Source organism: Amblyraja radiata, chromosome 1 (genome assembly GCF_010909765.2).
Source record: "Amblyraja radiata isolate CabotCenter1 chromosome 1, sAmbRad1.1.pri, whole genome shotgun sequence".
NCBI lineage: Eukaryota > Metazoa > Chordata > Chondrichthyes > Rajiformes > Rajidae > Amblyraja > Amblyraja radiata.
The window spans coordinates 29,176,643-29,189,122 of NC_045956.1; the positions used below are offsets into that span (position 1 = coordinate 29,176,643).

General features: G+C 45.8%; 1 protein-coding gene across 3 annotated transcripts in view; it reads left to right on the top strand.

The window, feature by feature from the left end:
* Positions 1-12,480, top strand: part of sorcs2 (sortilin related VPS10 domain containing receptor 2) — a 776,963-nt gene that overhangs the window by 645,207 nt on the left and 119,276 nt on the right. For all 3 annotated transcript variants that reach the window (XR_004411679.1, XM_033019211.1, XM_033019222.1), the window contains exon 11: positions 713-815. Coding sequence is in view for 2 of the 3 variants with exons in the window: in XM_033019211.1 (XP_032875102.1) it covers positions 713-815 (103 nt within the window). In the remaining variant the exon portion in view is untranslated. The remainder of the gene's footprint in view (positions 1-712; positions 816-12,480) is intronic.

Consider the following 12,480-nt stretch of genomic DNA (forward strand, 5'->3'; position numbering starts at 1 on the left):
GTTTGCATATATTAGCAGGGTATCTCAACCTATCTTATATCATGATTTTTATTTGACAATTGGAAACAAAACTTCTTTTAGAAATAGAAATAAACTGATATGCTTTGTATAAAATGAGGACTTAAATGAAAATTTCAAAAGGCACAAAAGACTGCTCGAGACTGAGTTTGAGCCCCACCACGGAGCTGTGGACTTGCCAATCCCTTGCCAGTGATCGACCATCCAACCACGGCCTGCGGATTTAACCATCGAGGAGCTCGCAGTCTCGGGTAGAGACCGATGTCGGGAAGCTCCAAACGACGTTGAAGGTTTCGACCAGCCCCGACCCGGGGTCAGATCGCCCGGAGCGGGGGAGCTGAGATTCCCCCCGATGCAGGAGCTTGATCGCCCCGACACGGAGGGCCCGACCACCGGCTATGGGAGCAAAGAACGTCCTGTCAACGGAAGGTTCTAGGCCCCCAACCGGGGGAAAACAAAGAAGGGAAGAGATTGAACTTTTTTTCGCCTTCCATCACAGTGAGCAATGTGGAGGAGTCACTGTGGTGGATGTTTATGTTAAAATGTATTTTGTGTGATCTGTTGCTTTTTATTGGTATGACTGTATGGCAAATCAAATTCCTCGTATGTTGCAAAACATACTTGGCTAATAAAGTCTGATTATGATTATTATGATTATGAAGAACCTATATTTTTTGCTTGTCTTTCTCTGCAGCCTGAATGCTCCGTCCACTTGCACCTGCGTTGGGCTGATAACCCGTATGTATCGGGCACTGTTCACACCAAAGATTCCGCGCCAGGACTTATAATGGGAGCAGGTAATATTATCATTTATTTAAATGCAATATTTACTGAAATTAAATGTAACAAAAATCCTTTTTGTTTGGAAGGTACTCTTTTGAAGGAATGGATTTAAAATTTTTGTGGAATTTAGTTCAGTTTACATTTAGTTTAGTTTAGAGACCCTGCACGGAAATAGGCCCTTCGGCCCATCGAGTCTGCGCCGACCAGTGATCCTCATACACTAGCACTATCCCATGCACAAGGGACAATTTACATTTTTTGACAGAAGCCAATTAACCGACGAAACTGTACGTCTTTGGAGTGTGGGAGCAAACCAGAGCATGCGTCGAAAACCCACGCGGTCACACGGAGAATGTACAAACTCCGTACAGACTGCACCTATAGTAAGGATCGAACCCGGTTCTCTACCGCGGCGCCACCGTGCTGGTGAATGCTTCATTCAGCATTTGCATGCAGTTGAGCAAGAAGCTTTGCAAACTAGCTATTGCAGTACCATCAGCTCAAGATGTATAGTTCTGGCTGATGTTCCTGGTTGGGTATTTCATTCCTTGAAATGTATCCCAATTTTTTTTCTGGCAGTGTTTTGCCAAAACCTGGAACGGTGTTACACTACCACATTTAACCAGCCTAGTTACATTACAACTACAGTCTTTCAGTAAACTCTTAGTAACGACTGGTAATCCCACTGAAGATGCCTTCAATGAAAAGAGTCACTAAATTTCCTACCTCACATCTACCCATCACACTGTTGTTTTCTGGGACTATTTCTCACAATATTACAATGCCAGGACTTCTGTCTTAAACCCCTAGAGTGAGCTACAGTTTCTTGCAGCACAATGTAAGTTGTAGCAACAGTGGCAGATCGATCAGCCATGATTGAATGGCAGAGTCCACTTGATGGACCGATTGGCCTACAGTGCTCCCCATAATGTTTGGGACAAAGACCCATCATTTATTTATTTGCCACTGTACGCCACAATTTGAGAGTTGTAATAGAAAAAGTCACACGTGGTTAAAGTGCACATTGTCGGATTTTACTAAAGGCATTTTTATACATTTTGTTTTCACCATATAGAAATTACAGTGTTTATACATAGTCCCCCCATTTAGAAAAGACTAGGCTTGTATTCATTGGAGTTTAGAAGGATGAGGGGGCATCTTATAGAAACATATACAATTATAAAAGGACTGGACCAGCTAGATGCAGGAAAAATGTTCCCAATGTTGGGTGAGTCCAGAACCAGGGGCCACAGTCTTAGAATAAAGGGGAGGTCATTTAAGACTGTGAGAAAAAACTTTTTCACCCAGAGAGTTGTGAATTTATGTAATTCCCTGTCACAGAGGGCAGTGGAGGCCAAATCACTGGATGGATTTAAGGGAGAGTTAGATAGAGCTCTAGGGGCTAGTGGAGTCAAGGGATATGGGGAGAAGGCAGGCACGGGTCATTGATAGGGGATGATCAGCCATGATCACAATGAATGGCGGTGCTGGCTCAAAGGGCCGAATGGCCTCCTCCTGCACCTATTTTCTATGTTTCTATGTTTCAGGGCATCATAGTGTTTGGGACACAGCAATGTCATGTAAATAAATGGCAAATAAATAAATGATGGGTCTTTGTCCCAAACATTATGGAGGGCACTGTAATTCCGCTCCTAGGACCTATGAACTTATAAACTAAATATACAGAGTGAGCACTGGCCAGGCAACTATCACACGTGGCCTGTTGTTCATACCACACTCAAGTATTCTCTGGGCTGTCGTACAGAGAGGAGCATGTTTTATTAATGATTTATGACAATACCTAGCCAGGAGCAAAAATGAACCAATATCAAGTCAAGTCAAGTAAATATTATTTCTATAGCACATTTGAAACCAACTCTCGTTGCCCAAAGTGCTTTACATCAGTGCAGGTACTAACGTGCTACACACAATGGTACATAGATCTAACAATACATACATAAATACATACATACAGCGCTCCCTCAGAGGACCTCAAGAAACGTTTGTGAGTAGAAATAAGTTTTAAGTCTAGACTTAAAGGAGTCGATGGAGGGGGCAGTTCTGATGGGAAGAGGGATGCTGTTCCACAGTCTAGGTGCTGCAACCGCAAAAGCACGGTTGCCCCTGAGCTTATACCTGGATCGCGGGATAGTCAGTCGCCCCAAGACGGCCGACCTGAGGCACCTGATCTATTCATGCCTCACGCGGGCTCTAAATCAGCTGCTCCATGGAAACATTATGATAAGGTGGTGGAAAATCTAATTGACCGCTGGAGAAGCAGCCAGTTAGCAATCTCATGCGTTACAGCTCAACAGGAAAGGAAGTGGAATCGCAGAATCTGATCCAAAGTGCTGAAGTTCTCTTTCAGACACAACGCCATCAATGTGACCCAGCTAATTTAGATAAAACAAAGCCTGCAGATGAGAATGGAGACAGCGAAGTGCAACGTGCATTTGTGTGAGTTGGGAGATTACTGTTCATTTTGAGCACCAAGGTAACCATGAGAATAGAATGACAAGACTGACATGACAGGAATGGGTGATGTTTCGGGTCGAGAGGTTCCTTGATATGCATCCCCTTTGTCCATTTTTCACACGATACGCTTGCTTACCTCTGTATCTCCCTCTTCCCTGACATCAGTCTGAAGAAGGGTTTCGAGCCGAAATGTCACCCATTCCTTCTCTCCAGTGATGCTGCCTGTCCCGCTGAGTTACTCCAGCATTTTGTATATGTCTTCGAGAAGAGGATGCCTCCAATGTACAGATGGAGCAGGAGGAGGTATTCGCAATACACAATCGGATACAATTAAATTCAGGCCCGTACAAAGCTTTTCAAAAAGGGGGGTGGCATGACAGGATTTGTGGAACCAGGGTTGGTTTACAGGGCAAGGCCAACAAATGCCCTTGCATTAGTAGAAGTAGTGGTAAATGGCAATATACGTTCAGGAGCACCTGTTCCGTTGTTTTGCACAATCCGCAGGCATTGCCACTTTCATTTTACTGCACATCTTGTATGTGTATGTGACAAATAGACTTGACTTACCTTGACTTGACGACAAGTGATTTCCTGTTGTTCACAAACAAGGCACAAGGTAGGCAAAAGATGCCATCCACATGATCGCTATCTACAAGCCAGGGGTATGCTCGTAACTAGTCAGGGTTAAATCTTCGCCAGCATCTATTCTTATAGAAGGCATAATATTTGAATGTTGGACCCAGTTTAAAGTGATTCTGTATGAGGTACAGCTTCTGAGCATCTGTGAGGTTGGCAATAGCTTTAGCAGCTTCTTCATTGGTTGTGGTAGAATTAAGGAGAACTAGACCAAGTGCAGACCCGTTGGGTCTGTTCCCCCAACGTGCATTTGCGGGGGGTGCGTCATACACATTAACCACCCCCCACACATTAACCACCCCCCACACACTAACTACCCCCCCCGCACATGTGCTAACTACCCCCCCCATGTCAATATATTAATGTTATTAATTTGCTCCTATTACCCCATAACCGCCCCATCTACTGACGCATAGCCCCCAACTCGCAGGCGTGTCTAGAGAGGGGGGGGGGGGGTAGAGAGTGAGGGCCGAGAGAGAAGGGGGGGAGGGGGAGGAACAGGGATGGGGGGGACAGGGTGGGGGATGGGGGAGGAGAGAGAGAGAGAGGTGGGGAAAGGGAGAGAGGGGTGGGGGAGAGGGAGAGAGAGAGAGTGGAGGGGGGAGAGAGAGAGCGGAGGGGGGAGAGAGAGAGAGGAGGGGGGAGGGAGAGAGGAGGGGGGAGAGAGAGAGAGAAAGAGAGAGAGAGAGAGAGAGAGGGGCGAGGGGGCGGAGAGAGAGGGGGGCGAGAGAGGAAGAGAGAGGGGAGAGGGGGAGAGAGGGGGAGAGAGAGAGAGAGGGGTGAGAGAGGAGAGAGGGGAGAGAGGGAAGGGGGAGAGAGAGAGGAGGGGGAGAGAGAGAGCGGAGGGGGGAGAGAGAGCGGAGGGGGGGAGAGCGAGCGGAGGGGAGAGAGAGAGAGAGCGGAGGGGGGGAGAGAGAGCGGGGGAGAGAGAGAGAGCGGAGGGGGAGATAGAGCGGACGGGGAGAGAGAGAGAGAGAGGAGGGGGGGAGAGAGAGAGGGGGTAGGAGAGAGAGAGGGGGGAGGAGAGAGAGAGAGGGGGGGAGGAGAGAGAGGGGAAGGAGTGAGAGAGAGGGGGGGAGGAGAGAGAGAGAGGTAGGGGAGAGAGAGAGGTGGTTGGAGCGGGGGTGGCGTGGGTGAGCGGGGGGGGGGGGTGGCGGGGATGAGCAGGTGTGGAAGAAGGTTTGGGCCCTGGCGCAGTGGCGTCTGGTGTTCGGGTTACAGCCGCTCCTGCCCGGCGACGGGAGGACTGGCCGATGGCGAGGCTCCTACGCCGCGGATGGAAACGTTGGTCCGGCCGGGCGGGCAGACACCGCACCCGCAACCCGCCCTTTCCACAACTTACCTGGAGTAGACACAAGGCATCGCGCTCAATGGCTGAAGCCCAACTGGCAGTCTAATCCCGCCCGGGCCCACTGCACACGCGCAGATAGACGACGCCATTTTGCATCCCTTCCCCAACTGCGCAGGCGCGGATGGGCGCATTTGTTTCTCCCCCAGCGGCCGGAGCCAGAATTTCGGGCGATTTCCCACAAAGTGGAAACGCTGATTGTGCTCCGATTTAAAAATTCTGGGGATTTTTTCTTACTCTGGGGGACCCAGCGCACCCCCCCCTTCGGATGGCCATGAAATTGATATCCATATCCATATGTCAGTCTTGTCATTCTATTCTCATAGAATTCCTAGGTTAATAAAAGGAGTTGATAAATTCCTAGATTGGTAAGAGATTATTAAGAAGGGGAAATTGCTGAAGGTTAATCTTCGAACCCTCCGTGTGTGAGGAGTTGGTGGGGTGTATTTTGAAAGTGGTGCTAATGCCTGAAGATTGGAGAATTACAAGTATACTTATAATTAAAGAAAAACAGGTGAGATACACCTGGAAATTAGAGGGTTGTTATCCCAATGTTGAGGATGGAAATTTTTTTTTAAATGATCTAGACGGAATTGTTATTTGGGAAGCTATGAAGCAATAAATACAACTGGAGGTAAATTGAGTTTACAAAGATTGTTCAAGTTGTTTGATGAAGTAATGAAGGAGTTATTAAAGACAGTGCAATTGATTCATATTTGGACTTGCAAAAGAAGTTTAAAGATAATAATAATAATGGATGGGATTTATATAGCGCCTTTCTAATACTCAAGGCGCTTTACATCGCATTATTCATTCACTCCTCAGTCACACTCGGTGGTGGTGAGCTACTTCTGTGGCCACAGCTGCCCTGGGGCAGACTGACGGAAGCGTGGCTGCCAATCTGCGCCTACGGCCCCTCCGACCACCACCAATCACTCACACACATTCACACACAGGCAAAGGTGGGTGAAGTGTCTTGCCCAAGGACACAACGACAGTATGCACTCCAAGCGGGATTCGAACCGGCTACCTTCCGGTTGCCAGCCGAACACTTAGCCCATTGTGCCATCTGTCGTCCCATGTGCCACATGATGGATTCGCTGAAGAAGTGAAATATGTGGGATTAAGATGTGTGAAGGCCAAATCATCTCAAAGGCACAGGATGGTGATTGTGTGTTTGATTTAGAAGGAAATAAATATGTTCCTCCCTGGAATTAATGTTAGAATTTTTGTCATACAGTATATATTATGAGTAGGCAGGACGTGATCTTAAAGTTTGAAATTGGAACAAAATGCAGTAAAAAATGAATAATATACTTTACAACAATCACAACAAATACAAACAGAGTGTAGGAACAGAGAACTATGGAATTAAGTGTTTACCAAACTTGGAATGTAGTACAGGAGAACGTTGAACGTTTTTGAGATCATTGCCTTTATTAATAAGGGTTTAAGCAAGGATAATGGCCTAACGTCAGTAAAACACAGGTGGATGGTTTATCAAGGACCTTAGAGAGGATGCAAGAGAAATTGACTCAAGTGTGTTCTTCATTATGTGGAGGAATTTGTACAAGTTCAAGTTCACATTTAATGTCACGTGCACCAATTGAGTTACCTTTGAGTGACATTTGAGTTACCATACAGCCATACAAATAAAAAGAACACGATAGAGTTTAACATAAACATCCCCACACAGCGGAATCAACGTTTCCCACTGTGAAGGAAGGCAATAAAGTCATCTTCCTCTTTGTTCACCCATGGTCGGGGCCTTTGAACCCTCCGCAGTCGCCGATACGGACAGCCCGATGTACAGGCCTTCTCGCCGGGATGATCGAAACTCCGGCATCGGAACGGATCGGAACACACTCGGAGTTTCCGAATCGGCCACTTCCTACCGGAAGCCGCGGCTTCCGAAGTCCACAGGCTGAACTGGGCGGAGCTCCAGCACTGGCAATCCCCGGCAAAAGATCCCAGGACTTTGCGATGTTAAAGTCAACGCCGCGCCCGCGTCTAGAGGCTCTGCAAACCACAGCTCCACGGTGTTAAAGTCAGCAGGCCCAACACTCCAGAGCTCCAACACTACGATGGTAATTCAGCGCTGCCCCGCTGCTGAAGCTCAGGCCGGTCTCCGGTTGGAAAGGCCATGCCAATTCAGTTGGTAGGCCGCGAGGGGGGGGGGGGGGGGGGGGGGGAGAGGGAAGATGCGACTCAGAGAAAAGATGCATCTCCGTCCAGGTAAGTGACTGAGAAATGGTTTCCCCCTTTCCCCCCTCACCACCCCCCACATAATACATACCGAGAAACATTAAAACATACTTTTAGACACACTAAAAATAACAAGAAGGGTGAAATGATTAACAGCTGCTGGTGAGGCAGCCACTTCGGTGATGCCACCCGATGGACTATAGAGTATGGACTATTCTCATTTGAGCAGAAATTGTCAAAAGTGATATGATAGAGGTGCTTAAACAGAAGTAGTTTTGATAGATTAACAAAAAAAGTGTTTCTAATGGCAGAATAATCTATCCCCCAGGAACAACTAATGTGATTGGCAAAAAGTACCAGAGGCAGACCAGGAAATTACTGAACATTGAATTTCATTGCCTGAAAGTGGCAGCAGATGTAGTAACAAATTGGAGAGGTTTACAAGTTTATTCAAGATTTACAGGAAGTGAAGCTGCTGGCTGCTGAATATTACCAACTATTTAGCTGAGCAATTAGGGGCACCAACAGATCACTTAACCGTACATCCTCTTTGTGCCATTTCATAAGGTCATGGCTTATTTGTTGTTTCAGCTCATCGCACAATAACCTTCCACTGCCTTTCCTGCCCTGTGTCTGTGTCCTTCTGCCTGTTGTCCTTGTTTCTGTGTACTTCTGTCAAAAAAATATTCTGACGGGCCTGTCCCACTTACGCGACTTTTCAGCAGACTGCCGGCGACTGTCAAGTTGCCGGCAGTCGCCTGAAAAACCGGCAACTGGAACGACGACTGTCAGAGTGGAACACACACACACACACACACACACACACACACACACACACACACACACACACACACACACATAGCAAAGGCGGGGGACAGGGCAAACGGGGGGGCGGCTCTGTCTAAAAATTCCCACAGTGCAAAGCCAAGGTGATACAGACACACAACGCGATGAATAAGATGGCTAGCACAGTGTACGGTAAGTCCTTTAAAAGAGGGGAGGAGAAGGAGTGGAGACAGCTTTTAAGAAGCTAGACAACTTTTAATAAGCCAGAGATACACAGCTGTGAAGTTCGGCGGACATTTAACATTACCGGTCGGTTATCCTTAGTTCTGATAGCTCGTGCTTACGTTTTTTCCCCCCAATGAGCCAATGAAAATGACCGGTCAGCAAAGGCGATTAACTAAAACTACCTACGACTACCTCGACCACCCATAACTACATGGTGGCCCCACTACAACTGCAGGTACGATTACAGGATTATCGATTATCTCCATGACGACCAATTTCTGGTCGCAGAAAATTTTTCAACGTTGAATAATTTACGGCGACCATACTGAGGCCTCGACTAGTTCCCAGAATGCGAGAACTCCTCGCGACCATGAAGGAGACTCACCAGAGACCACTGGCGAACATGTGGCGAGCGCAGAGTCTCCTGCACTCGCCTAAAAAGTCACCTAAGGGGGACTGGCCCTTAAGAATCAGCCTCCATCGCTCCCTGAGGATAAAAAAATTCAAATTCACTACCTTCTGGAAAAAAAGGATATATTGCTTCCTCTCGTCTTAAATAAGCGATTCCCTTATTTAAGAACAGTGAGCCCAAGATCCAGATTCTCCCACAAGAGAAAATATTCGTTCTACATTCACCTTGTTTAGACCCCTCAGGATCTTCTATTTTTAATTTATCCTCTCTCACTCTTCTAAGCTCCAGCAGATACAAGACTGGCTCCCCAATCTTTACTCATAAGACAGCCTACCAATTTGAGATATGCTTCGTCGGTGATGTAGTCTGAATATGGTCAGTATGTATAATTTGACCACAGTGGGCGGCACGGTGGCACAGTGGTCGAGTTGCTGCCTTACAGCGCTTGTAACGCCGGAGACCTAAGTTCGATCCCGACGACGGGTGCTGTCTGTACGGAGTATGTACCTTCTCCCCGTGACCGCGTGGGTTTTCTCCGAGATCTTCGGTTTCCTCCCACACTCCAAAGATGTGCAGGTTTGTAGGTTAATTGGCTTGTTGTATGTGTAAATTGTCCCTAATGTGTGTGGGATAGTGTTAATGTGCGGGGATCACTGGTCGGCATGGACCCAGTGGGCCGAAGGGCCGGTTTCTGCACTGTATCTCTAAACTAAACTAAACTAAACCAATCAGTAAGAATTGCCATAAAGATTAGTGGTCTCTCCCCAAGACTATTACTCATGGCAATGGGCATTAATCCTGTGAACCTTCTCGCTTACATTTTTGTTTGCCATTCTGTCTACTTTTGTCAGCTAATGTGGATCAGCCAAAAGGCATTGTTGCATTGACATGTTGCTCTCAAGATTCAAGTACATTGAGCAGATTACATTTGATTGTGTTTTGCTGTGACGGGGAATATCTTTTTTTGGCTGAGCCGGGGCATCCGTCTTCAGAACGACCTGGCAGCAAAGCATGTTGATGCAGCCACATTTGGCACATAATAATGCTCAAATTCTCAGTCATTTGACCATTCCTGCTGTTCATTAAGAATCAGCAATGTGTTTACCATCACAGTGCAGTGAATGTATAAGAATGGAACGGGACAGGTACAATGATGTTGGGCCAGGTTTTTCTGAGAGCATATCTGCATAGAAATTGATTCCTATTGAAACTGTTCTTTGATGCATAGATTGCACATAAAAAGCCTATTGAACCTGCTTTTGAAGTGCCTGCAACCACTTTCAATTGAAGTCCCATCCATCAGAAAATTGGGCTGAGCATTTTGTTGTTGCAATTCACATAAAGCAGGCTTCAGTTTCCCATCATATTTTGTGGATGCAATGATATCAACAATATAGCATAGTTTATTTTAATAAAGTAACAGTGAAACTTACAAAACATTGTAAATTATGACTCTCAATTAAATTAGTGGTCAGGATATTATTGCAGAAAATCCCAAGGGATAGAATTCATGTACATTTGGACAAGCTGGGACAGATCGGGGATTGTAAGCATGTGGTTTTGTGTGGGATTGAGATTTTTGAGGAGGTAGCAAAGGAGATTGTTGAAGGCAGGACAATGGACATTGTCTGTATGGACCCTAGTCAGACATTTGTCAAGGTCCCACAGGTGGAGAATGTTAAACCATGTGGGATCCAAGATGAGCGGTGTGAACTCATTCAAAATTGGCTTGATGACAGAAAGCAGAAGGTAGTGGTGGATGAATGGCTTTCTGATTGAAGTCCTGTGGCCAGTGAGGTACCACAGGTATTGGCACTTGGACCCTTGTTTGTTTCTGATATATTTAATTGCTTGGATGCAAGTGTAGGAAGTGTAAAGGGCCTGTCCCACTGTACGAGGTAATTCAAGAGCTCTCCCGAGTTTAAAAAAAAAATCAAACTCATGGTAAGTACGTAGAATGTTCGTAGCGGCTACGTCGGAGCTCGGGACGTCTCTTAGCGGCTCGTAACGCTAACGGCAGGTCCTCAGGAAACGCAGTAAGCTCGTGAAGATTTTTCAACATGTTGAAAGATGTCCATGAGAGCCCCGAGTACCTACGAGCGGCTATTACCGTAATTCTCCAAGTTCGAATCAGGGGAAACTCAGGAGAACTCTTGAATTACCTCGTACAGTGGGACAGGCCCTTAAGTGTGCAGAGAACATGAAAGTTGGTGTTGAAGATAGCAAGAAGAGCTGTCTATTGCCTCAGTAAGATATGGACCAGATGAAAAGTTGGTGGAGCATTGGGTGATGGAACTTACTGCAAATTAATACAAGAAAATGCATTTTGGAAAGTAAAATAAGACATAATTGACTTGTTCCATCATCCAAGGGAGTTCTCTCCAAGATATCCAGAACCTGTTACCTCCCCTCGATCCCTTAGACTACCTTGGAGAGATTACTTGAACATCACTGACTCACTCCATATGGGTCAGTCTTTAAGCAACGTTGCAATGGCTTGTCTTGAACACAACTGCCATCTGTGAAGAGCGCGGGTGAGGTTTAAGCCATCTTTCAGGGATGAAAAAGATGATAAAAATCTCTTGAAACAAGGATCTTCCAAATGGGAAATTGTCTTTCATGTTGACATTGAATTTGGTGTAAATACCAAATCAGAATCCAACTTCTAGGCAATAAAGTAGGCAGTTGTTATCCCACAGAGTTGGAGGAAGGAAGTGGCACCCTGTGAATTGCTCATCAATTTGTACCACTTTACTGTTCGTTAAACCAGCTTAATGACCCCACAGTTTTGTTGTGAAATTGTTGCATTTGCACAAAAAGCTTGTAGGTGCACAAACAGCTTGTAGGGCTATGGGTGATTTGTGCCACTTTAATGTTAGCTTCATGAAACCAGCTTAATGACCCCACAGTTTTGTTGTGAAATTGCTACATTTGCACCGTAACTTGCTGTTAAACTTACCAGAGGAAATTAAACCAAGTAATTAACAGAAGTAGTGTTTTTTTTAATGATATATAGACTGCTAATCAAACCACCTTAAATGTAGAAAAAAAAATAGGGATGTCACACTTTTTTAGGTTGTGAATTGGTTTAAGAATTTTTTTTTGGGTTCTTTTTTAAATAATTTAATTTAATTTTCTGTCTTACTTCTCTCATAATGCTGTTCTTTTTCCCCCCCATTCTACTATATCCTGCACATGTTTTGATATTGAATTCTGTGTAGGAAGGAACTGCAGATGCTGGTTTAAACCGAAGATAGACCCAACGAGCTGGAGTAACTCAGTGGGACAGGCAGCATCCCTGGAGACAAGGAATGGGTGTAGTTTCGGGTCGAGACTCTTCTTCAGACTGGTAGGGTGTCGACCCGAATCGTCACCCATTCCTTCTCTCCAGTGATGCTGCCTGTCCCACCGAGTTAATCCAGCTTTTTGTGCCTATCCTTGATGTTGAATTCGCCCATCTTAATTCACTGCCTTTATCGGTTCTACCACTTTTTCTGAATCCTCTCTTGTGAAAGTTTAAGGAAATAATCTTTGACTCAGGTTCACAGGGATTCAAACATCGTGTCACCCCTCAATGTACAATCACCTAATC